The 26,686-nt window shown below is 38.7% G+C and overlaps 1 protein-coding gene across 5 annotated transcripts in view; it reads right to left on the reverse strand.

Annotated features, from left to right (window-relative positions):
• Positions 1-698: 698 nt before the first annotated feature.
• The window catches only part of TMX3 (thioredoxin related transmembrane protein 3), a 45,470-nt gene continuing 19,482 nt past the window's right edge, over positions 699-26,686 (reverse strand). For 4 of the 5 annotated variants that reach the window (XM_047827199.1, XM_047827200.1, XM_047827201.1 and 1 more), the window contains 10 exons: positions 25,754-25,853; positions 25,041-25,118; positions 19,538-19,604; positions 15,206-15,304; positions 12,863-12,920; positions 12,645-12,698; positions 11,739-11,795; positions 7,233-7,362; positions 5,810-5,878; positions 699-4,201 (listed from right to left, as the gene is read on the reverse strand). In XM_047827199.1, the coding sequence (XP_047683155.1) occupies positions 3,944-4,201; positions 5,810-5,878; positions 7,233-7,362; positions 11,739-11,795; positions 12,645-12,698; positions 12,863-12,920; positions 15,206-15,304; positions 19,538-19,604; positions 25,041-25,118; positions 25,754-25,853 (970 nt within the window). In that variant the 3' untranslated portion in view covers positions 699-3,943. Of the gene's footprint in view, positions 4,202-5,809; positions 5,879-7,232; positions 7,363-9,233; positions 9,303-11,738; positions 11,796-12,644; positions 12,699-12,862; positions 12,921-15,205; positions 15,305-19,537; positions 19,605-25,040; positions 25,119-25,753; positions 25,854-26,686 lie in introns of those variants that run through there. The other variant, XR_007145720.1, reaches the window with a different exon arrangement.

Here is a 26,686-nt window from a genome sequence, read left to right on the forward strand (position 1 = left end):
GAGCAATTCTTATTAAAAAATGTGCCCACAGTTTAAAATATGAAAAATTACTAAAAAAAAACAGTATTTGTATATATATTTTTAATAATATACTCTCCCCATTTGATGCTATTTTTTTTGAAGTTTATTTGTTTATTTTGAGACAGAGACAGAGGGAGTAGGAGAGGGGCAGAGAGAATCCCAGGCAGGCTCTGCGCTGAAGGCACAGGGCTTGAACTCACCCAACTGTGAGATCATGACCTACACAGAAACCAAACAGTCGGACTCTTAACTGACTGAGCACCCAGGCACCCTCTCCCGCCATGCTATTTTTAAAAATAACATTTTGAGGCTTTAGATCCCGATTTTACTGACAACGAAAAGGAGGGGGGCCTGTGTTATGTCCGAGATCACAATGTAGCTGTCAATCGTGGACTCGGTTCCAATCGCTTCAACTCTAAACTCTGAAATTAATATTTAAAAATAATCAAGTTTTAAATACAAAATATATCCAACCAATCTTGGGTTCTTCATCTATAAAGGGATAACAATCTGATCTCAGGTATGTTTACTCATTATATGTTTCTATAACGATGAAAAACTTACAACTTAATAAAAGAAAAAACACTTTGTGGAAGATCAGTCTTCGCTATCCTCTTCGCTTGCACAAGGAACTGTTTGTGTTGAAAACGAAATAAAAATAGTAAAAATAATAAACGTGTTTTCAATTAATTTATTTTAGAAAAAAACAGGTTTACAATTGGTGCCATAAGGCAAGATATCATGAATTCAACAAGTTAGTAATACAGACTTTCAAAAACCTTTATAGATTTAGTCCAAAGTAGAAAATTATTTTTTGCCCACTCTTGGACTCAGACACATTCAGAAAAAATATATATTTATAAAAATAAAATGGCAAACATAATCCCACCATTAATTGATAGTCTTAACATCCCACACTGGTTTATTTGAACAACGTGTGCATAATAAAAAAAGCTTAGTTTTTTTTCCTGTTCTATCTCCACAGCATATGAAGCAATGATCGAAATATGTAAATTACTTTTTAGAAAACCAAAACCAAACAAGCCCCTGAAGGAAAACACAAGAAACATCAACAACAAAAATCCACTGAAATAATAATAATAATAATAATAATAATAATACAGCTGTTTACTCACATAGGTCCTTCCTTCAGCCTCCAGATATTTGGCTCTTAATGCTGTTTGTAAGTCAGATACCAGGAGACCACTAGGTTCGAGGAAGAAAATAAAAATTCAGGCCTAATACACCTCAAACAAGTTTCAGATAATAGTAGCTAGAGAAATATTACTGTGTATGATGAAACAGAACAAAAAGGGTTGCAAGCTATAAGGGCGTGCATGGCTTGATAAAAACATGTACTTTCTCTGCTAAAAAAATTGAGCAACAGATCCCATAACAACAAGCATCTAGAATTTTGAATTTTAGGATTAAAAAATAGAATTTTATTGCAACTGAAAGAAAACGTGAAATTCCAACTTAATATGCAATCATGGTAAGATTCACCAATGAATTAGGACATGTATGTCCTAATACTACATTCATTAAGATATTAACTATATTTTGCAGTAACTTCTCCTGAAATGAAAGTAGCATTCCAAGTACTGATACCACATTAAATGAGACCATATTAAAAGCATACTAGTGAACAAAATTTTTAATTTTTTTGTAAGAACTTTGATAATATCCTAAAGTCGACAAATAAAAAGCAAAATCTTAATACAGACAGAAAAGAAAATTATTTACTTATAAACTATCTAGCCATTTTGTTTTCTAACAGTCACACTTTGAAAAAACACAAATAGAATGTGGGCCAATGGGAGAGAGCGGTGAAAAAGGAAACAGAGAACTAAGGCATTAATTTACAGATTAAAAAAAAAAAAATCCCAATACAAAGACAGCCAAACTTTTTGTATGTTGATATATATTGAGCTTTTAATCTATTTTTCCCCCTACTGAGGAGGTCTTTCATTTATAAGTGATGCCTGACAAAGGCTAAGAAATGTGCAGATGACATGAGAAAACGGAGTCCTTTCCTATCATTTCCTGCTGTCACTGGCGGAGGCTAAGCTTTACCTTCCTTACTAGACTAGACTCGAGTGAGGCACTGCGCCCACCTCAGCTTTTTTTCAGTGCTGCAAAGCAAGCTTGACCAGCGGGAACATTGAGATTGTTCCTCCAGAAGAATCCCTCACTACTCTTTGGAGAGGAACCTATTTGTTCAACTAAAGGCATTCATCTCCAGTTTCCACTTGAGAACGTTTCTTTCCAGTATTTCCGGAAATTTCCTATGTGCTTCACTATTAAAAATAACAGAGTGCCAAACAGTAAAAATAAGCATTTAATCACTGTATGTAAAAGAGCATATGGATACAATAAAACAATTGCTAGCAACTTCTTAGGACTTAGATACTCGAGTTTTGTTTTAGTCGTGAGCAGCTTAGTATCAGAAATCGTCAACAGCTGCCTTGGGGACCAAAGCCCTAAACAACTTCAATGTCAGGACCATGAGCTGCGTATTTTTAAAAGGATTACACATTTTTAGTGTTTAAGAAAAACCATTCTATTGTTTAACTCAATTGCTCAATGAATGGTCACCCAATGGTCATCTCATAAAAATCTAAAGTTAGCTAAAATGAAGGGCTCAAAAATAATCTACAATAAATATACCACAGTGTTACTTGCAACAATTCCAATCTGTATACACGAGTTGGGACAGAATTCCTCTGTTACGTCATTATAGACAGAAGGTGAAAAGGATGTCAGAATTGAGAGGATGGAGAGGGTAACACTTGGCTGTTGATCACTGGATACAGATTTTGCTGACAGGCTGATTATGTCACTCATTACTCATTATGAACATAGACATGCCCATAATATTACATATGTCAATAAATTTTATATATATATATGTAAATATATGTGCATGTTGTGTGTGTATATAGATATACATATATATCTATATCTATATACACACAACGATACACACATATTTTAAGTTACCATAAAGTTACCATACCATAAACATAAAAAATAAGATCTGTATTACTTTTTAAAAAGCAGCAGGAGCTTTTTATCAAAGGAAATTTTCAGAAGAAATTCCAATATACAAAACAAGAAAGAGAAAAAAAAGTAGGTCATTCTGGCTAAAGAAGGGTAGGAGTAACAGACTCTCCCCTTTCTGCAGTGATCACTGAGACACCTGCTAAGCATGTCCCAGCACGTGGTTTGAAATCACTGCTCCAAGTAAATCCTGTTTAATTTGCAAAGATTAAACATAAGACTGGTTTTTCCCACTATACAGACCCATATGAAAATTTTATAATGTAACTGAGTAGAAAGTTAAAAAGTAACATTTCTTCTCCGTTAAAAATAACTAACAAAATAAAATTGCTATGCTATATAAAACCAAATTATTTTTAAGTTGTAATCTGAATTTGATCCATGGAAAAAGGTGTTAGTTCTCCTTAAAGTGCTAAATTTTAAAGATTTAATTTTGCCCGTGTAAATCTCATCTAAAATACATGAGGAGAATGAATGGTAGGAGGTGAAAGTATTGTTTTTCTTTATCGAACATGTGTCTTCTACCTGACTGACCAATTTAAATATTCTGCCCAAGAATCTTAATTTGTCACAGAATGCTCAGATAGAGAAACATGCAAAAGAACTACTCTGCTAAAACGACATCTATATGGTAAACTCTGATGGAGTGCTTCCTCATTTTTTTGTTTTAGATAAACATTTCCTGTGTTTGCTCCAAATGTCTCCCCATTTATGAAGGACTACTTTACTCCATGCAGTTTGATATTAGCAAAATACAAATAACATATTCTCTTTTGTAAAGATCATGATTAAATGTCTAAGTTCAATAAATAGACTCTTTGATAATTTGAAATCCTATCAAATATTCCACACTAGCCAAGATTCAATCTTTCTTCTTCTCTAATACGTCTTTGGGTTCTTGCACCGTAGGCCCGAGGGTGGCTCCATCGCTTGGCTCCTGTTCTTTGCTTTCTTCTACTGGTTCCTGGCTCTCGATTTCACTTCTGGACACCTCGTATCGTTCTTCTATGTACCCTCCATCAGTGTCCGCCGTGTAGATGCCGTAGCACATGATGCTGATGACACCCAGTGGAAGGCCAAAGAGAAAGCAGCCCATGAGGGGCGAGCTCTTGAATATAGACTGTGGGAAGATCATCACAGCTCAGTGTTTGTTAAAAAACCACTACAAGTTTCGTCCTCTTGCTACCCCCCAACTTCTTTTAGTTCCAATCAATCAAGGCCAGTATTTCTGCAGTAACTACCCTGTTACAGACACTGTTAAGAGACAGAAATTTTACACTGCGTGTGTGTGTGTGTGTGTGTGTGTGTGTGTGTGTGTGTGTGTGTATCCAGCTACCAGCAGCAAAAAGAGGCACCAAATACTCTATGACTTTTCTAAGGACATTCATTTTCCTCACATCAACCACAAAGGTCTCTCTGAGACGGTAACTACGTGCCCAGCAGCTTTGGAGTCGTATCTTGGACTAGACGAACCTGCTCACCAAGAAGGCTGCTTGTTTACCGTAAAGCAGGTGCATACGCATTCCTCTTCACAGGACACTTTAAATCCTTTTTACTTTCTGGTCAGTAGCAAAGCCACACGAGCTTAATAACAACTCCTCTCAGCGTATACACCATCTCCTCAGGTCTCAGGAAAAAGTAAAAGCAATCTGGCTGAACAGGTCTTTCAACTATACTGTATCCTATGGGTTGTGACTACACACTTCTCAGACGGTAACTCTGAGAACGATACAGGCGAATTCAGAGGAGGGCAAGGTCACCTTGGATTGAGACAACGGAAGAAGGCTTCCCAGAATGAAAGTGTTCTGAGGTGGAAATTTAAGCCTGAGTAAGAATGAGGCACTGAGAACACCCAGGCTGCTTCTGCAGTATTCGAGAACTAATGAGAACACCCGAGGCGGACAGAGTATTGTCCCACGTGTCGCTGGAAAAGGGAAGGGGAGCGATCACAAGTGACTGTTTTAGGAATACTCACCGTGCAGTGGTAGAAACAATGCACGGAGCCAGGGTAAAAGGAAGGGAAGACACCGCGTGCAAATCAGAGGAGCAGCTACGCATCACGTGCTGAGGGCCTACTCTGAGGACTTCCACTCTGAGAACTGCTTTCGGCCGTAATGAGCGAAAACAGCTCTGGACTGAGCAGCTCAAGACAGACAACTAGAATGGAATTTAAGGCTCCAACAAATCTAGGAATGCTGACCGAGAGCTGAAGCAGCTTCAGAACCCGCGACTGAAAAGGGCGGAAAGAGGCTCCGGAAAACGCTTGTAAGTCACGTCACTGAGGTAATGGATTCTGAACTCTAGTCAACTCACCGATCATACAGAAATAAGTAGACAAACTTAACTTCCACCCGAAGAATACATTTTCTTAATATAAATATGCACCAGTTCTCATCTTTAAAGATGTATTTTTAGGGGCACCTGGGAGGCTCAGTTGGTTAAGCGTCCGACTCTTGATTTAGGCTCAGGTCATGATCTCGAGGTTGTGACATCAAGCCCCGTGTCAGGCTTCGTGCCGGGTGAGGAGCCTACTTAAGATCCTCTCTCCCCTCCTCCCTCTGTCCTTCCCCGACCTGCATGCACATGCCTGCACTCTCTTTCTCAAAAGAAGAAAAAAAAAGATGTATGTTTTTACCTAACCCTTTGAAATTTCAGATTTTACCTTCCTTAGACATTAACCCATACGTTTTCAATCATCAGTGACACCAAGCAAGCTGTCACGACTCACCACAATAGTCGATTTGGCATCAAATATTATTCTTTTCAATCTCTGCAAAATGCTATCACCTCCTTGGGCCTTAAATTTAACAGGAAGAGAACAATTACATTATTTAAGTACTATAACTTCATTTTCCTGTTATAATCTTACAACTGCAGGTCAGGGTTGACCCCAGAGGATTACAGAAAGCACCTGAAAGAGCCATGCAGCAAATATTTACTGTGTTTTCCGTCCCCCTCCCCCCCAACCTCCTTTCTTGCGTGAATACACTCTGACCCTCCTCTGAAGACTCAGTCTCCCTACTGACACTCCGAGCATCCTGGCTGATGCTGGCCCACCTGAGCCCTGCCCAACTTCTTTCTGGGTTTAGCTGAGCTTGTTAAAGTCACTGCACCTCAACTATTGTGGAGGGAATCTCCCCAAGAATGATGCCCAAAAGGCAAAAAAGTGCTCAAAGGGAGAGAAGAAAATTCCTGATGAAAATCAAATCCCTGCCTTCAGGTATCTCTGAAGTCTGGCTCATTCCTTGAATTTCTGTACGAAGCTCACTTTGTGGTCAAACAGTTTGAACTGGGTTTCACTAACTGACATATGGAAGAATTCTCACTCATACAGGTGAGTTTCATTTCAACAAGTATTGTTCTCACAAATATAAAACTCCTACTCTGTGATTGTTTTCAGAAGAACTGCTTGTTATTCTGTGAGCCAACTTTCAAAAAAGTTTGTAAAAACCTGAAACAAAGCTCTCACAAACCAGTAATTAGACTTCCTAGAAGTCTAGAAGTCTCCTACTTTTTCTATTTTATTCTAGCCTACTGAATTATGATGCCTGCCGCTCCTATCTGAAGTCATTTCATGAGCCGGTAATACGGGTGACAACCCACACTTTGAGTAACACTGCAGTACTCCTTACAGGGAAAAATGCAAAGTGAAGACGACCCATTCATTATTTCTAGACAATATTTTATGTGGTTGGATTTGGAACTCTCCACTGAGGCTGATTCTCGGTACATTTCCCCATCTCTCAAAAAACTGAGGTCTTAGTCACAGGTTTTTCTTAGGAAAGCAGTCTGAATAACTTAATTCAGTTATGCTCTTGAACCCAGAGAGGTTAAGGGCTGGGGCAGCTCGCTACTGGGATGCCTCTGCACACGGCAGACCTCTCAGCATCCGCAGGCCCGACTCCAAACGTCACTGTGACAGCCAACGATGTCTTCCAGATACCCCTAGGATGTCCCCACCCATAAGCAGCTTCCGTGTCTCACAGAATGTGGCTCTGCGACATGGAGAAGCGAGGCGGGAGCCCGCCCCCCCCCCCCCCCCCCCCCCGCCAGGCGCCGCCCCTTCCCTTCAGAGTCCGAGGGAAAGAAGAAAACTGGTTTCTCCTCCACCTCCTCCCACGGCCCCTGTGAAACAGAAGCGAACAACTCACCGGGACTGTGCCATCTAAGATGTCACGAATGAAATGTGCCATGTCCTCGGCACTGCCGATCTGTCTGTCCAGTAAGAAGTATTGTTGGTTTGAAGTATTCAGTACAACCACAGTCGGGACTTTCAGTTCACTGAAAAGAGAAAAACAAAGCAATTAAAATACACATTGAACAGAGAGAGAACAAATATTCTGACAGTCATTTCTATTATAGCTAAGTAACAAGTACAAAAGGAGGAAGCTGTATGAGTAGCTTTGCCTCCCTGTGTCTACATGAAGAAAATTTCAAATCGTGCATCGGTTTAAAAAAAGCTAAACGAGGACTGTATGATAAACATTCTAATATAAGGTATCAGACAGCTTGGTATTTATGATTAAACCGAAGGACAGAAATTATTATGTATGCAGTGTCCATTTCCGGGCAACCCCACTCCTTTCCCTCCAAATACCAGCAACGTTGGGTCACACACGACCCGCTCCAGTCAAGTGGCACGAAGGGAACTCGAAGGGAGAGAGCGCGGTATCTGGAGTCACGCCACCTGTGTGCAAGCCTGGGGCTTTCCCACCATTTACTTTTCAAGCCTAATGTTTTTCATTTATAAACGAGTAAGAGGTGGGTAGTGGGAGGTTATCTTGTTTTAAAAACTAGGAAAACTCAAATATTCAGCACAGTCCCTCGTACATCGTACACGTTCAATAGATGCTATTCCAAATTCTCTGAACTCCCACTATCCCAATGCACATTCCACGGGCGTCCTCAGGAAGGGCCTCGCTGATACACTACGTGTCAACTCAGTTGATACAAGAGAAAACATTACCAACAGGTGTCATTTAATTGAAATAATGTTCTATTTTTTTCCTTTCAAGGATAGGTTGTTGAATAATCATAAAAGGAAGGGAGGTGCTCAATTCTGTATGTCACCTACACATGGGCTTATGGCTATCTGTGCCTATATAAAAATATTATACAAAAGCACAAAGCTACAGTAGAAACAATTTACACCACCACTGTATTATCACCACAAAAGTAACCGAGTCCTGTGGATTGCTTCATCGCTCATAATTCTCTCTCCTTCCCCACCCAAAGCCCTTTTCCCAGTGAGGCAAATCATGCTCATGTGACTCCTGATGCTGGGCTCAGCCATGGACTTGGCCAGCCATGGACTTGGCCAGGGGGAAGGTAACAGAAGGGACTCGAGCAGAGGCTTCAACTATGCTTGCAGGGCTAGGCCTGCCTTCTTCTATTTCTGTGACTGCCACAAGAAGAGCCCCAGGAAAACGTCCTGCTAAGGTCAAGGACATGGAAGACTGTGCAGCTGATGGCACCTCAGTGGCAGTTTGGAGCCACATCCTTCTGTGCCCAGTCAACATCAGCCAAGCCGAGACAAGTGAGAGAGAACAAATACTATTGCTTGAAGCTACTGGGTATCAGGTGGTTGATTATCCAATATTATTGTTAGGCAAGAATTAACTGATTGTATAATTAAAAAAAAAATCTTCATTCTTCCTAATAAATGCAAAAACCAACTTTTTGATTGATAACAGCTTAGTTATCAGTTATCATAATGTGTAAATAGCAAAAAACTTCTATATTTTATAGAATGGATTAGAATTTGGCCTTCCTATAAAAGCACATATTGTAAAAAAGTTCAATACACAGTTGAACTAAAGACTATGTGTTGTGAAATAATTCAATTCGAATAATGATGGAAATGGAAAACATCATTCCATCCTATTCCCTCTTAATTATATTCACAAAAACCCCAAACAAAACAAGTTAGTAGACCCAGGGTCTGATAGTCCCTATTTATTTTGAGAAAATTTAAAAAGCATAGTGCTGCCATATAACTATCTTAGAGAATATCATGTGTTCGTCCTAAGTTAAAAACATTTTAGGCATCAATACCTATTAAATTCCACTAATTTATCTGACAATATTAGTGTCACAGAAGAGCTTTGGAGTAAGAGAGATCTGGATTTGAGAACTGGATCTCTTTAACTTACTTGTTGGGCATCCTTTGGAATATTACTTAACTTCCTTGGGTTTCTTCTAAGAAATTTCAATTTCCTCATCTATACAAAATGGAAATAACAATCGTACTTATACCTTACTAAGTTCTACAAAAGTTCAAAAATACATATTGACCACTCAATCCAGTGTTGGTCACAGAATTAAGTGCTCAATAAGGACTTTCAATTAATTATCACATAACCATCATATGCTTTCTCTTCTTTCAGAAAAGAAAAAAAAAGCAAAATATGAATAAAAAACAAACACCACAACAAGGTGTTGGTGGTAGAGATTATTATTGTTCTCTGACCATGACCGTAGCTCAAAATGTCTACTATCTCACAACTTACATTAAAAGTCATACTCCTGAAGGACGGCCCATCATCTGTACATATTCTGAATATTTTATCCTGGATCAAGGAGCTGTTTATTAGACCCAGACTGCTTTGACTTCTTACAAACCATGTTTTACTGAATGCTGGCTTGCCTTGAAGGACATTGCAAGAAATGGTTGTATCAAAGTCCCTACTATATATCCTGTAAAAATCCTATTAAAAATATATTTCTATTATAGTGTCCTCCATTATGAGATTATATAGCATAGCATATTCTCTTAGGTTTCTGCAAAGTCTGCCATACTCCTTATAAGCGACAGTTGTTTGATAGACTATGGGGAATGTATAAATAATGTTTCTTTGAGTATGAAAAATTCAAGGCCAAATTTTTCAAGTACCTTTAATAATTACCTCCAAATGATAAATCCCTCAAATAATAAAGATCTTTTATTTTAGGTTCCTTTGTCTTGATGTCTTCGTGATATAGGATATCTGGTACTTTATGTCATTGGTAAACACTCTCAAATCTTTATTATAACAAAAGGGATAATAAATATAAATGAATAAAGGTAACGCTGTAATTTTAAGACTTTTAACTGAAAATTACGAATGTTATCTTGGGCTTGTTAATTCGGTTTTTATTTCCCCAATGGAATACATGCGCTGAAACCTGAAGCAAGGCAACGCTCTGCCTCTGCTCCCACGCCAAGCTAGAGAACACCACACACGGCACAAGGGCACAACGCCGTGAACTTGAACTGGCACCTCAGTGTCGCTGGAGGAGGTCACCGGCCTCTAGTGAGTGAGCTTTCCGTACCTTCACTTCGGGGGCGATCTTAAAGCTCCACGCTCTCCAAAGCTCCATTTTCCCACCACCTCTTGTGCGTGCTGTTAGGCTCTGTCTGGAATGAGTTCTCTGCTTTTCTTCTTGCAGGAAACTTCTCTTAATTACTGCCTCCTCTAGCAAGCATGTTCTGAACCTTCCACCTTTGTGTGCACTGGGCTGGGGGTGAGAGCCTCCGTGTTTCCAAAACCTTCTACTACAAAGGCCTTTTCATACGGTTGTGGAATTACTATGTTGTGTTACCCAGCAGACTGTAAGTATTTGAAGACAGGGACTCAACTCGTTTTCTACATCAACAGTACCAATCACAGCGTGTGACACGTAGTAGATACTAAATGTCTACTCCATAGAGCAGACTCTTACCTGAAATTCATTCAGTATAGGTAGGTTAAGTGTTTTCTAACACCAACTTTTTGAAGTGACAAATCAAATCTTTACATCATAAACGTAACTGACAGAATTATTTTAAAATCACATATTTTCCCTATAAAGCTATTTTAATCTGTTAAAATAAATTCTTCTAAAATAGCAGTTAATTCTTGAATGTAAAATCACGCTACTTAAGGGGCGCCTGGGTGGCTCAGTTGGTTAAGCGTCCAACTCCTGATTTCGGCTCAAGTCACAATCTCATGATTCATGAGTTTGAGCCCCACACGGGGCTCCGTGCTGGCAGTGCAGAGCCTGCTTGGAATTCTCTCTCCCTTTCTCCAACTCACATGGGTGCACCCTCTCCCTTTCAAAATAAACAAACTTAAAAAAAAATGTTTACTTAAGTTACATTTACTCATTAAAACTGAACTTAAAGTGTGTGTTAAATAGAAACTACAAAATCTAGAAGTTTTTGAACACTGTCTTCTTTCCAAAATACTATCAATTATTAACACGGAATTGGGAAATAAATTTTTTTCTATGTTTATCTGAGTGCGTGCGCACATTGTGCATTGGGGTGGGGGGGGGGGGGAGCAGCGAGGGCAGAGAGAGAATCCCAAATAGGCTCTGTACTGTCAGCGTAGAGCCCGACATGGGGCTCAACGAGATCATGACATAAGCTGAAATCGAGAATCAGATGCTTAACTGACTGAGCCACCCAGGCACCCCGAGGTAATTTTTTTTAATATAGTACAATTATTAAAGCTCACTGAGTTTCAAATTTAGATTTAAAAATGAAAGTATGGTATCTGAGGAGAGAATATCTGTATCAGCATATAGGAAAGTTTGCTTTTTTTCCAGCTAGTAGTTCTTTTGTTTCTCAGAAACAGAAATTTAAAAATTGACAGAATTGATAAGGAAATCATGTAATCATTTAGAATTTTACTTACTCCATTAGCAAAGTATTTATATAGTCATTTCCATCCATATGGCCAAACTGAAAATCTCTAAATAACAACAACCAAAAGAAAAACAAAAGAGAGAGAGAGAGACAGAGAACACTATTAGATACAAAATAAGGTAAATACGTACCAAGAACTGAACTTTAGGGCTTGGTAAGCATGTAAACACTATAAACATTAAATACAAATCACATAAAATAAATGTAGAAAAGAGTATGAATTCTACTGGCCTCTGAGATACAAATACACACGAGTAATATTAAACAAGTCCTAAGACATTTCTAGTCTCTATATATTTAACATGCAGGGCAATATAAACTTCTCTAATTAAAATATGTTTAAGAAAAAATACCCACTTCTAAAAAGAACCAATCAGAAAATGCTCATAGCAGGACAAATATAAATATGTATCACTCATCCTTCACTAGAAGACTCTGAATAAAAAGGGGATAAAAAGTAAATATAATGAATGTCTCTTATGGCAGCAACAAACACAATGGTTAGCACAAAGCAAAAAAGATCACTTAGTTTTTATATTGTTATTCTTTGAGTTCCTGTGAAAATTATCATCTGTCTGTATCTGACTTGCGACCGCACATGTATCTTCAATGTAGGAGCGCAAGTCCATATATCCTAACCGCAGACGTATCCCGAACCCTATCAAGAAGCAAGTATGCTCCAAATTACAAATGAAAGTTTCTTTTTCACTTATATGACATCCATCAACAAATTTTAAGTCCAAACAATTCATACCGAAATGCAACATACTATATAATTCACTTCAGTATCTTGACTCACCTTTGAAAGTACAAAACAGTACTATTTTTTGCCTTACTGTATAACAAAACATAATTAAGCAAAGATAAAGGAATGTTCCTGAATGCAAGCACCTACCTGTGGAACTGGTCTCTGTAATCTCTAGCAACTTCCTGAATAATTGACTTTAATCTGTGAAGGAACACATGAATATTTCATCTCTGCAGTTTAAAACTGTATTATGACTTTTCAATTACAACATCTGCTGCCTTATCTAGCAGTGTAGGAAAAGTAAGATACTATATCAAGTTTATCTGAAGCCACGTAAAGTTTGAATGAGATGCTATTTGATATACCTGGTGTGTTCATTTGATGTATTTTTCTCATCAATAACTGCAATCGCCACAAGCTTTCCTGAAATTAAGAACGACATATACCTCAATTCAAAACCCTCGTCACACAAATTTTTCAATTTTTATTGTAGATATGAATCGGGAATTAGTAAATAGCTTCTAGAACTTAATTCCAATTATGCTACATGTTATGCACAGTAGACTGAATCAGTGCACTAGTCAACTCCAAGTGAGACAGATGCTCCCTCCCAACCCCCAAATGTAAATAATAGCAACTAACAACTTATATACTCATAAGTTGTTGTTTTCACACAACTCACAAAGTGACTAAGTATTCTGTCAAAAGCTAAGACATTAAGAAATAAGTTGATAAAAGAAATTTATCATCAACTAACGTAGCTCTAGAAGAATGACATGTAACAAGGGAATGATTTTTACACGCTATTCCGCTCAGTACCACGCATGGGTCACTACCTGCCAGTGATGCCACACAAAACAAAATGGACTGCAATTTACCTAACCCTGAATACAACATGGATCCCTTTCATCTCTAACATCCTCTGGTGGACAGCAGGATGCCAAAAGCAGACCACTGGGACCGGAGTCACAAGACCAGACGCCGCGGTCCAGCGTGTCTATCCTGTTCTAGGTGGGGGGGAAACCGCAGTGAGGCGCAACCATTTACTAGCTGAGGGACTTAACCACGCAGTGATGGCCACACAGACACAGCCCGGCACCAGTGGAGAGCACAGTCTGGTAGGGAAAATAATAGTAACATTTACAGATCATTTACAATACACAAACAGACGTATGGCTAACAACGAGAAGAGTTCCAAAGGAAAGGAACACGAAGCTACAAAAGGGTATGACACAGCGAACTTCGGTAGTTTGAGGGGACCAGTAAAAGATGTTCTTAAGAAGCAATGTCTGGTCTGAGTTTGATGGATGAGCATAAATTAACTACACGTTTCTGGGTATTGAAGGTGCATTGGTACAAGGTTTCCAGCCTTTGAAGGAAACCGAGAAGTCAGTGTGGCTGGAGAGGAGGGTGAGGAAGACCAGAGAAAGAGGACACGGAGACTCAGGCGGGGTCAGAAGACACAGGGACCCGCCGCCACCAGGACAAGAGCCAGGACCTCTTGTGGTCGTGTGCAAAGTGGCCAGTGGGACAAGGAACAGGGGCCGAGCCGCAGCAACACAACCGAACAAGGACAATTGTGTTGGACATAAAACAGGAACAGTCCATAGCCAACTTCTTTCCGAATTAATCTGGGAGAAGAAGCTACAACCACCTCGAGGTCACGATGTCTCCTATGATTACTGAACCGAAAGCAAAACTACTGTATTCCTATATTGTCCCCCTCTTCCCTTCACAAGGGTGCGAGAGAATCCAGAAGTAAACCACATTCTTTGACCGTGTCCACACCACCTTCCAACACTGAGCGAGCACACACCCCCCCTCTGTAAGGATAAGCAAAGACAGAAACGTCACCAGACACAGAACGTGAAAAAGTAGGCTCAGGAGCCAGAACAAATATCCTCAGAGTCAGAAAATAACATGAGAACCTGTTAGAACATTTCTAATTTGCATTTTTAATCAGATTCAAAAGCAGGAAATCATCAAGAGGAAACTCTATGCACACTGCTTCTCATATAAAAAGAAACAAACTGAACCTTGAGTAACATTTTCCCATTTTTTAAAAATCTGCAACTATACTTCCATCCCACTTATCAATGAAATCATAAATGAAAACAAATGTGGCAATAATATCCATAATTTATTTCTCATTTGTAATTTAATATAAATTGACAAAACGCTTCCTCCTACAACTTACATGGTTAGCTTCTTACAATAGTTTTCATCTGAGACCCTACAGTCAGCTGCTGATCGCTTTCAGTTTTGCATCTATATTTACTTTGCTTGTCATTTCCAATCATGCAACTTTAAGAAACCATGCTAATGTGGTGCCTGTATTTTCCTCACAAGTAAAAGCAGGCTTTAAGAGGTTGTGAGAAGTTGTATTCCGACTCCCACTACAAAATCAGGCTCCTAATATAGGTTCCTGGTTATTTTTTCTCATTTCTTTATTACCCAGGCTCAGTTTTCCCTGGCACTATGAGTTCTAACTAGGAAACCTTTTCTAACTGACCTTTATCCCCATACAAATGTTTGTTCCTTGTTAATATTAATCTATATTCTCATAAAGTGGAACTGGCGTTGAGGTCTATTTAAGGAATGAAATTATGAAACAGAGCTTAAAATTCCCTTCCTACAAAGTCACGTTTAAGTAACCAATAAAGGAAAAACTGTACAGATTGATGGAGCATTGTATATACGCTTGTTACCTGTGTCTCCAAGTTCATACAAGAGGAAGCCATCCATGGTAAGATAGTTCTGAAACCTCTCCCTGTTGATCCAAGATGACAGATCACCATCCTCGTACTCTTAAAAATACAACAAAACTAGTAAGTTACATGCAAATATGACTTTAAAATGCTTGTAGCATTCTAACCTAACAGTATACGTAAAATGCCTCGACACAGAATCGTAATCTTGAACTCATAAATTTCATTTTAGGGGTCTATTCTAGGCAAACAATGAGCTGTACAAAAGGACTAATGCACAAAGCAATTCTTCACCACAGCATCATTAAAAACAACAAAAGACACATAGAAATAAAGGAAATAAGTGAAATACCCTCAACAGAAAATAATTTAAATAATTACGGTACATTCTGAGGAAGACCATTTACAGACTTTTAAAAAATGGAAAATTAAGTGGTAAAGCAGGTTGTAAAACAGTATTACAGCATCACTGGAACTCTATAAAACATAAAGTATGAAAAAAACAGAACGATAAAATGAAGGCATATACTCCTACCAAATGGTTATCCTAGACTGGGAGTTGTCCCTGAATGATGGCAGCATGGGTAATTTTTTATTACAGTTTCTTTACCCTTTTCTATTTTATGACATTTCTACTGCACTTTAAAATCGTTTCTCATATGTACAACTACCATAGCACACATATGAAGCCACAGTATTTTGGCCTTTATCCAACATCAACTGCTTCCCCCACTAAACAGAAAGGAAGCTTTTATAAAGAGAAATATTGTGTCCTGATTAGAAACAGAATTCTGAAGTACTTGTGAACGATTTTAACTGCATGATAAAGAAGATGATGTAAAAGCCTACCAATGTTTGGCTAAAGACTGATTTTAATGATTTCTTGAACGATGTGCTTTTTCTATCACTTGCATCGCTAAACAAAACATTTTCAAATTATCGAACCTATCAAATAAGTGGCATAATCCAAATCTGGAAGTATTTTTGGCTTTGGATTTACAAATTAGAAAAATAAACATAAAAATAGGAGTTGATTATTGGGCCACAATCTCCACTCCAGGTCAAAAGTAAATGTTTCAAACATTATACAGAGTGATAAATCTGGAACTCATCAGACAAACTATCCTTGGGGCACCTGGGTGGCTCAGTGGGTTAAGCACCGGACTTCAGTTCAGGTCATGATCTCATGGTTTGTGGGTTCGAGCCCTGAGTCAGGCTCTGTGCTGACAGATCAGAGTCTGGGGCCTGCATAGGAGCCTCTGTCTCCCTCTCTCTCCGCTCCTCCCATGCTTGCACTCTCTCTCGCTGCCTCTTAAAAATAAATGAATGTTAAAAAAAAGAAAAAAAGAAAAAGAAAAAAAAAAGAAAGAAAAGAAACGAAATGAAACTATCCTCCTGAGCCCCTATCACAAAGCTTCTAAATTTATTGGCAACAATTAAATACTAGAAGCAGCATTCAAAGTAAATGGTTTCCTCTGAAGCTTCAGCAGGTTCTCGATACTAACCTACTGCACATTAAAAACCGCTGGCCTCTATAATAGCTACAGATACTTAACCTATCCCTCCTGTCCCCTCGTGGGAGGCCATGTCTGAAACACGGCGACATGAGGATGGGCACTCTTAGTCGTGATTCAAGGACAGATTTACATCTAAACAGGTATGAACAGGCTTTTTCCAAAAAGAAACAAAGTGGCTCTCTGAAGCATTAACAAACTCTTAACAGAACCAGAACAAGAGATCTGAAGACTAATGCTTGATTACACTATTTTGACTTGGGGGAAAAACACATTAATCCTATCTTTTCATTTGTAAAATAGTAAGAATACCAGGATCTCAAAAGGGTTGTTATCAAATAGGACAATATATGTTAAGTGCTTATCACACAGGAGGGCTGTAATCAAAGAGCAAATGGATAGAATCAGTGTAGATGTGAATTATTTTCCTCCTCATATTTTCATATGCGCAAGTTCCTCCTAACTTCCTTTTTAAGCCCAATGTCTGATACGGACAATCAACACATATCCGGCGAATGAACAAATGAATGAATGAACCTGCGAAGAGTTATACATCCATCGCCTTACCTAACGCTCTTCGGTCATCTCTCTCATAACCTCAGAATATTAATCTACCTGCTTTAATACCTATCCCCACAGAGGGGTGACGATAACATGGAATATCAAATACATAACAGTATCTGCTGTGTAAAATATAACAAATAAATGGGAGTTGTTATACTATAGCAAAAAAAATAAAATTCAGCCGTCACGTTTACTTAAAATTAATGAAGAAACAAGATTTTAGAAATGCTTAGTTTTCAATTAGTATAATAAAATGTTCCTTTCATTAGAAAAAATCAGAATATTCTTTTTATTAGATATTCTTCTATTTATTTGAGTTATTTAAGCAATACAAAGCTTACAGCTCTCAAGTAGTTCTAGTTTCTTTTCTGCTCTAAAATAACAAGACTCCAGAATATTTCTGTAACGACTAAAATGTTGCATATCTGTACTGTCCAACATAGTAACAAAAAGTCACACAAAGGCACTGAGTATTTCAAAGGTAGCTGGTGGAAATAAGAAACTGAAGCTTGGAGTGGAAATGTCCATCAACTGGACTGATGAATAGATAAAGAAGATGTGGTATGTACACACACACACACACACACACAATGGAATATTAGAGATTAAAGAGAATGAAATCTTGCTATTTGCAACGACATGGCTGAAGCTAGAATGTATTACGCTAAGTGGAATAAGTCAGTCAGAGAAAGACAAATACCGTATGACTTCACTCATACGTGGAATTTAAGAAATAACACAAACAGAGAAGGGAAGGAAAAAATGATAAGAACAGAGAAGAAGGCAAACCATAAGAGACTTTTTTTTTTTACTGTTTTTATTTATTTATTTTTTTGAGACAGAGAGAGACAGAGCATGAGTGGGGGAGGGGCAGAGAGGGAGACACAGAATCCGAAGCAGGCTCCAGGCTCTGAGCTGTCAGCACAGAGCCTGACGCGGGGCTCGAACTCACGGACCGCGAGATCATGACCAGAGCCGAAGTCGGATGCTTAACCAACTGAGCCACCCAGGCGCCCCATAGAGAGACTCTTAAATCCAGAGAACAAGCTGAGGGTTGATGGAGGGAGGGTGCACGAGGGGGGGGGACGTCTGCCAGGATGAGCGCTAGGTGGTGTAAGTCAGTGAGGAATCAATCACATTACACTGTTCGCTAACTTGGGTTTAAATAAAATGTTAAAAAACGTATCGTATGCCTTTAAACATACACGATATTATATGTTAATTCTCTCAGTAAATCTGGAAACACACACACACACACAAAAGAACTGAAGCTTCTACTTTATGAGACTAATGTAGAAAGTCACTGAGACTGCTACAAGCATGACTTTGCATTTACTTTTGCTTCTCAGGGGCTGTGTGGGATCCAACAGATGTTGAGTTTCACTGTTTCCCTTGAGATCTAAACGATCTCCCGGAGCCCCTGTGAGTTTGCTCCACTGGCCCGAGGAACCTCGCTGCACAGTTCTGAGATTGTGGGGGTAGGTATTGGATAATGCCAAGGAACTGCTGCAGATTTTATTAAGTGTTACAACAGCACGTAATTATACATAAAGGAAAAATAACATTTCTAAAAAGATGCAGAACAAGGCACATGGTGATGAAAAGCCTCTGGGATTTGCTTTAAAATACTTCCAACAAAGAAAAAAAGTGTTGAAGCAAATGTGGTAAGATCATGGTAACTGCCCAACCTGGGTGATGGGGATGTATTTTGTATTACTCTAGCATTGTCTTTATTATGATGTACGTTTGGTATAACACAAGTATTTTAAAAATAGACTAAGTACTTACTTCACTGAAGAAATGTTGAACAGTAGGTGGGTGGTTACTCTGTCAGGAAGGGAGAGATGGGAGCGAGGGCAGAACATACCCTACAGGGACTTCACCACTATCGAAGGGGTTTTAGTTATTCATCTTTTTGTGAGTCTGCAATGTTAGATCTTTTTTTTTCCTATATAAAAAATTTTGAATGCTTTAAAATAACGCACAGAAATTGCTCAAAAGACAAATGAGCAGACGAAGAAAAAAAAAAAAAAGAAAAAGAAAAAGAGAAGAAATTCATTGTAGGCAAGACCCAGAAAGCACATTAGATGGAAAAACGAAAGTTGAAGGGCAGAAGAACCTGTCAGTCACTCAACTAACGGGAGACAGAGGAGTCGTCGAATCTGCCAATTCTTTGATCAACACCTAAGTCCTATAATAGACACAGCATTTTAATTTCAAAATGTTTTACATCAGTTAAAACTTCGGAACTTACCATCGTAAACAAAGTAAGTTTCATCTTTGAAAACAAGTACAGCAGGCATCTCCTTCAGTATCACATACTGCAAAAATAAGACGCGCAAACAACTTTTATCATTCTAAAGGTGTTTAATCGGTAGCTACAATTTCAAAAGTATCAAAAGAAATCAGGAAAAAAAAAAAAACACAGCAATAATGAAATTGTTGCAAGCGGTTAAAAAGCAGCCAATCCCAAGCTTATCCAAGGATGGGTTTGGCATCTCTATACATCTCCAGGTACAGTGCCCTGTTTGCTGTGAGAGCCATGGAATATTCTTAGAGCTGACAACAGAGGTAAAGACACCACAGGAAGTACAGGAGACCCACTCTGAGGTAGGGAAGAGCAGTGGCTGAGGTAACGATCGGCACTGGTGGACTCAAGTCCCTCCCTGCCATTCCTCGACTGTGTGACACTGAGGCCACTTGTGTCCTGGGGAGTCGGGCTTTCTCCTCTGCAAATCAAGGACACTGAGTCCCTACCTCACCACAGAGTTAGGAAAATTAAGTCCGCTAACAAATGTGAGAGCAGGTTTAAACTGTAAATTGGCTTTATAAATGGGAACCTATAATGGCAATTAATAATAAGAAATTCTTTCAGAAGGCATGCTGTATTTATTTCAAAATAGTACTAGTATTATATAGTAGAGAAATCAGTATCCATGCAGAACAGATATAATTTGGGTAAGCCACACAGAATTATTCCATGATGTGGTAGTAATGAAAAGTAACAACAATCAATTGATAACTAATAAAATAAAAGTAACAGTAACAATAAAATAAAAATAAAGATGGCTGTTCTGGAAATATCAAAAAGGGGGGAAGGCATACCTCAGTAATATAGAATGAGCTGTTTACATGACTGCTAAAAAATGGTACAACACCATGAAAATAACTATTTTATTTTTTTATGAATATGATTTATTGTCTAATTGGTTTACATGCAACACCCAGTGCTCATCCCAGTAAGTGCCCTGCTCGATGCCCATCACCCATTTTCCCTCTCCCTCACCCCCCTCATCCATCCTTACAGTTTGTTTTCTGTATTTAATAGTCTCTTATGGTTTGCCCCCCTCCCTCTCTGTTTGTATCTAGTTTTTCCCTTTCCCTTCCCCCATGGTCTTCTGTTCAGTTTCTCAAGATCCAGATATGAGTGAAAAAATAACTATTTTAAAGGCAGCAGAAAAGCTTGCAGGTAAGGCTCTATCATCAAGTAACTCTATTCGCCTGCTCTTGGCAACTCATCTACAAAGGTGCTTCGAAAGTATTTTTTAACATTCGGCATCCCTCTCTTTCAAGGATGCCCCTGAGGTGGCCGTACTGTTAACATTACTACATACGTGGAACCTTGCAGCCTTTGATTTCCATAGATTCTGAACCCCTCGTCCTCTTTCTTTGTGTTCCTTAAACTACCTGATATCACAGTTGTATGTCTATAGGCCATTTTTCTCCATTTACCTTTAAGTATCCTGAAATTAGAAATTGTCTTCATCTGTATATCCTTTCTTACACTTACTAAGGCTTTCAAAAATACTAGCTGAAAAAGTAGCTGTAAATCTAAGGAAGCTTTTCATGACCAAATATAAAATTCAAAATGGGGGGGGGGGAGGGGGAGGGGCATAAAATCAAGGGCTTTGTCCTTACTTGAGAATTCTCTATGGGAATAAAAATCCTCATATGATTGTGAAATAACAGACTCCCCCCAGCAGACTTTTGCAACCACATACACAGAACTAAAAAAGAGATGACAAATATTGCTATTTGCAGGAATAATGAAGGGATGTTTGAAGAAAACTAGTTGAGAGGCTAATAATAATAAATACAGCACATGAGGGGTGCCTGGCTGGCTCAGTCCGTTAAGCGTCTGACTTCGGCTCAGGTCATGATCTCACGGTTTGTGAGTTCGAGCCCTGTGTTGGGCTCTGTGCTGACAGCTCAGAGCCCGGAGCCTGCTTTGGATTCTGTGTCTCCCTGTCTCTCTATCCCTCCCTGACTAGTGCTCTGTCTCTCAAAACTTAATATATATATATAAAGTAAAAGTAAATACAGCACATGATAACCAACAGTCTGTCCAGGTAGCAGACACCATCTGTGCTCACCCAGAAGCTGTAGGTGCTAGAATTTTGACCTCAGACACCTGTCACTGCACAAGGACCAGGGTGGCATCAGACGGTGTCAGGGGATGAAGCCAGCACGCTCTCTGCTGTACTCCAAAGAAACTGCTTGGAGAGCTTCGGAGGTGAAGGTGCAGCATACATCCTCATCTCTAACACTAAAATGTGGTTCCCTGGACTTTGGAGAGGAGAATGGACTAAAAGTTCCAGTTCCAGTCCATCCTAGGCCTTTCTAGCACATTGAGACAGTCCAAAGAAGTTCATAACCCTGTGGGGCATCTATTTGAGAATCTAATGGCAAGTATGGCTCTTCATTCACCCTATCTTCTCCTCCCCATCAAAAATAAATGCATAAGCAAAATACTACAAAATAACTTCTTAGACCAAACTAAGTAAATAAACCTAGAATGAGTTTAAACTGACCAGAAATTGTCTGAGGCTCCCCCAAGGAGCTGAAACGTTTATGTACATATTGCAGGAAGCACTAGACCATACTCTAGGTAACTCAGTAATCTTCTTAAATCAATAGTATCTAGATATTAGAAAATAATAAACAAAAATTAATCAAACGTATATTATGACTTACCTTTGTGGGGAAAAAAAAAAAAACTTTTGACTTTTTGTAACTTATACTGATTAAAAAGAAAAAGCTTCCCTTGATTTCATGTTTCTTGTCAGCTCCTGCCAAATTTCTCAGGTCCCTTCTCAGCAAAACCTTTCTAAAGAGAAGTCTACACTTGTAACCTACAATTTCTTACCTGCATTCTGTCAAATGACTCCAGTGAGGCACCTGTCCTCATAAAACCACCAACAACCTCCATGTGTGGCCAAAAATCACAGTTAACTGTACTTTCCTCATCTTGACCACTTTGCAAGCACCTTGCACAATGGATCCTTTTTTTAAAAAAAAATTTTTTTTTAATGTTTATTTGTTTTGAGAGAGAGAAGGAGAGAGAGAATCCCAAGCAGGGTCCGCACTGTCAGCTCAGAGCCTAATGTGGGGCTCGAGCTCACAAACCATGAGATCATGGCCTGAGCTGAAATCAAGAGCTGGATGCTTATTAACCAACTGAGCTACCTAGGTGCCCCTGGACCTCTCATTTTTAAACTTTTTTTTTTTTTTTTCTTTAAATCTTGGTTTTCCACTCATCTTGTTTTCTTACTCACTGGCTATTTTCTTCGTATTTTCTTTTGTAGTCTTTAGGTCCTGGGCCCACTCATTTCCTTAAAAATTTGTATCCCATGTCTACAAAGTTTTTTACACAGCCTTAACTCCAGAACCCTATATCCAACTGTGAATCTGATGCTTGTACTTGGATGTCTAATAAGTTGATCACTCGCCCATTCCCAAATGTGTTCCTTTTGCCATATTCTCAAGCTCATGGATCACACTATCACCTACCCAGTTTTTAAAACCAAACACCTACTTATCAAACTCAACACCCAAAAAACAAATAAGCCAGTGAAGAAATGGGCAAAAGACATGAACAGACACTTCTCCAAAGAAGATGTCCAGATGGCCAACCAACACATGAAAAAATGCTCAGCATCACTCATCATCAGGGAAACACAAATCAAAACCACAGTGAGATACCACCTTACACCTGTCAGAATAGCTAACATTAACAACTCAGGCAACAACAGATGTTGGTGAGGATATGGAGAAAGAGGATCTCTTTTGCATTGTTGGTGGGAATGCAAGCTGGTGCAGCCACTCTGGAAAACAGTATGGAGGTTCCTCAAAAATTAAAAATAGACCTATGACCCAGCAACTGCACTAATAGGCATTTATCCACGGGATACAGGTGTGCTGTTTCAGAGGGGCACATGCACCCCCATGTTCATAGCAGCACTTTCAACAATAGCCAAAGTATGGAAAGAGCCCAAATGTCCATAGATGGATGAATGGATAAAAAAAATGTGGTATACATATACAATGGAGTATTGCTCAGCAATCAAAAAGAATGAAATCTTGCCATTTGCAACTACGTGGATGGAAGCGGAGAGTATTATGCTAAGTGAAATTAGTCAGAGAAAGACAAAAATCATATGACTTCTCTCATATGACTTTAAGAGACAAAACAGATGAACATAAGGGAAGGGAAACGAAAATAATATAAAAACAGGGAGGGGGACAAAACAGAAGAGACTCTTCAATATGGAGAACAGAGGATTACAGGAGGAGGTGTGGGGGGGGGGAACGGGCTAAATGAGGAAGGGGCACTAAGGAATCTACTCCTGAAATCACTGTTGCACTATATGCTAATTTGGATGTAAATTTTAAAAAATAAAAAATAAAATTAAAACAAACAAACAAACAAACAAACTTCTAGCAGTTATCCTTGATTCTTCCCCTTTCCTCCAGGTCAACAAGCTTGAACAATTTCATTTCCCAAACCCAACATTGTCCCCTCTCCCCGTTCCTTTGCAAACCTCCAAGCCCGAACTTGCCAGATTACTCCACGAGTTCAACTGCTCTCTGTGGGTCTACTCTCATCTCCGTCCAATTCATTCTGCTCTTAGCAGAGGAAAGTCCTTAAGATGAACATGAGACCCAGTCCTTCACTAACTTCAGCCCATCACATGCATGGCCATGACCTGCAAGGCCTCCCCTGGCCTCTCTGCCTATCTCCTTTCTCGCTGTGTTATAGCCACACTGGCCCTGCACCTGCTTCCCAAATACGCCCAAGAGTGTTCTCATGTTGGGCATCTGGAATATCTGTTCTCTTTTTCTAGTTTACTCGGGCCACAGATCTTTGCAGGGCTCCTTCACATCATGTAAGTCCCAGCTCAAATATTTTCTTCTCGGACATTTCTTGAGCAACCAATCTAGAACAGCCACCCCACCCTCATGTTTCTACTATCACAATGCTCCTTTACTTTTTTCATACTAGGTATACTGTGTTTATATATTTGTTTACTGAACACGACCCCAAAGATGTAACCAGCAATAGTAAAATTTAGCACACTTCCTCTTTCCATGAGCACGGAAGCTCCACCCTATCAGGGTCCTGAGGATCTTGCTTGTCAAGAATTTAATAGAGTGTCACAGCACATGATTAGGTAAGCAGTTGTGAATTAATATATAAAAACACATCACTCCACTGCTTATGAGCCAGCTGAAGTGTTTGAGTTATCACTTCTTACTACTGCTATTATTTTAAAGAAGAGAACAAGCACGGACCTAATAAACACAGTCCCTAAATGCTACGAATCTAGTGGTATTTACTTAATAATAAGCAATCCGGTACCAGTAGCAAAGAGTTAATGTTTACTGTTTCTATACATATGACAGTAAGTAAATTTGATAAATCAAGTAATAATTTAAAAAATGAAATTAAATCATTAAAATCCAATTTTAAATATTACCTCAGGAACCACGTCTTCTGAGGCAGAAAAGAAGTATGTATATACAATTAATTCTGAAGCAGCATCTATGTATTTCTCCTGTGAAGATACAAATAGAAAAGAGGTGACTTTTAAATACAAGGATCCAAATTCATTCCTCATTAAACATTCCGAACAGCGGTATCATCCCAGGCAGTCTCGTCACAATTGGACGCCTCAGTGTGTTTATGTGAGGAGATGATGGAATGTTGAGTAGCACATGAAGGAAATGGTTTCTAAAGCAAAGAGACCACTGTTACTCAGTGCTTTTATACTCCTCTAAACAAAGTTAAGTGTAAGATAAACTCAATTCCTATTTATTAATTTGATAGTTACAGGAAAAGACGTGTGTTTATACATATATAAAATGATTTAAGAAGTTTACACTTAAATTGCCATTCTGCAGTCTCAAGGAGCCAAAAATGCTAAAAAGTAACACTAAATTTGAGTAACCAGGTCAACGAGAGAAGAAATACTAAGGCAAGCAACACCTTTGAATTCATTTCTGTTTCATGAAGCAAACACAATAGAGGGCATGTAAGAAAGTGTTTTCATTAGAAAAATACTCACACTGACCTCTTATTACCAATAAGAGTGAAGTAATTTTGAGTTCTGGATGAAGTTTTGGCTATACGGAAAATTCAATTACAATACACCCGTTACTTGTGACTGTAAAAAATAAAACCATTTGATACCTTCAAAGGTGATTCTCCACCTATATAAACAAAAAACACACGATGTCTCTTTTGCACATGTTCAAACATCTGCTGACTTGGAAGTGGCCGAATTAGAGCCCTGTTTGAAAGCAAAACAAAAAACTAACTTGTGTTTGAACTAAAAATAGTACACAATATAGGTCTAAAGTTATGAAGTTTTAATGTTGTGTTAACTGCATTTTAAATAATCACCCAATCCACATAAGCCTAATAAAACTATAGCCATGACCACTATTTGTACCCACATAATAAAAACACAGTACCCACAAGTTAATCCATCAATTTAAAAAATAACTTAAAAAAAAAAAAGTAAGTTTAAAGTATATCCCTTTAGAGAGTACCATCTTAACCAATATTTTGGTAGGCAAGAACAGAACTGTAATCCATCGAGAGTCCTCAGCTAAAAATAAAACGATCCACGTGAGAATTACTTTTTTTCTCTTTCATGAGATCATTCACGCTAACACACTGTGAATGTGTTACCTCAGGAAACTAGAAATACTATGTGAAGATTTAAATCCATTTAAATACTAGATAGCTTATGTCAAAGGTTATTATCAAACATATCACTTACAAAGTGTTATTAAAAAAACTAAAAAAGAGCCAGTCTTCTTAAAAATGTGGTCTGCATTATCAGATTTATCCTGCACTAAATCTGCAAAAAAGAATAACATAGCGTTTGCAAAGGCAAACATATTTTCAAAATGCACAATTCCTCAGATGTACCGCACCACACTCACTGCTTGCCTCTATTTTCGTACTTGAGTAATTAACCGGCAAGTGATGCAAGTCCAGAACTGAGCCACGAAATTTCTGTGCAACAGAGTCACCCCTGGTTACATCAGAAGACCATCTTAAGCTTAAAGTGAAACTCGTTAAAAATCGCCAAAACATAAAGACGAATCTAACCAC

This window comes from Prionailurus viverrinus, chromosome D3 (genome assembly GCF_022837055.1).
Source record: "Prionailurus viverrinus isolate Anna chromosome D3, UM_Priviv_1.0, whole genome shotgun sequence".
Taxonomy (NCBI): Eukaryota; Metazoa; Chordata; class Mammalia; order Carnivora; family Felidae; genus Prionailurus; species Prionailurus viverrinus.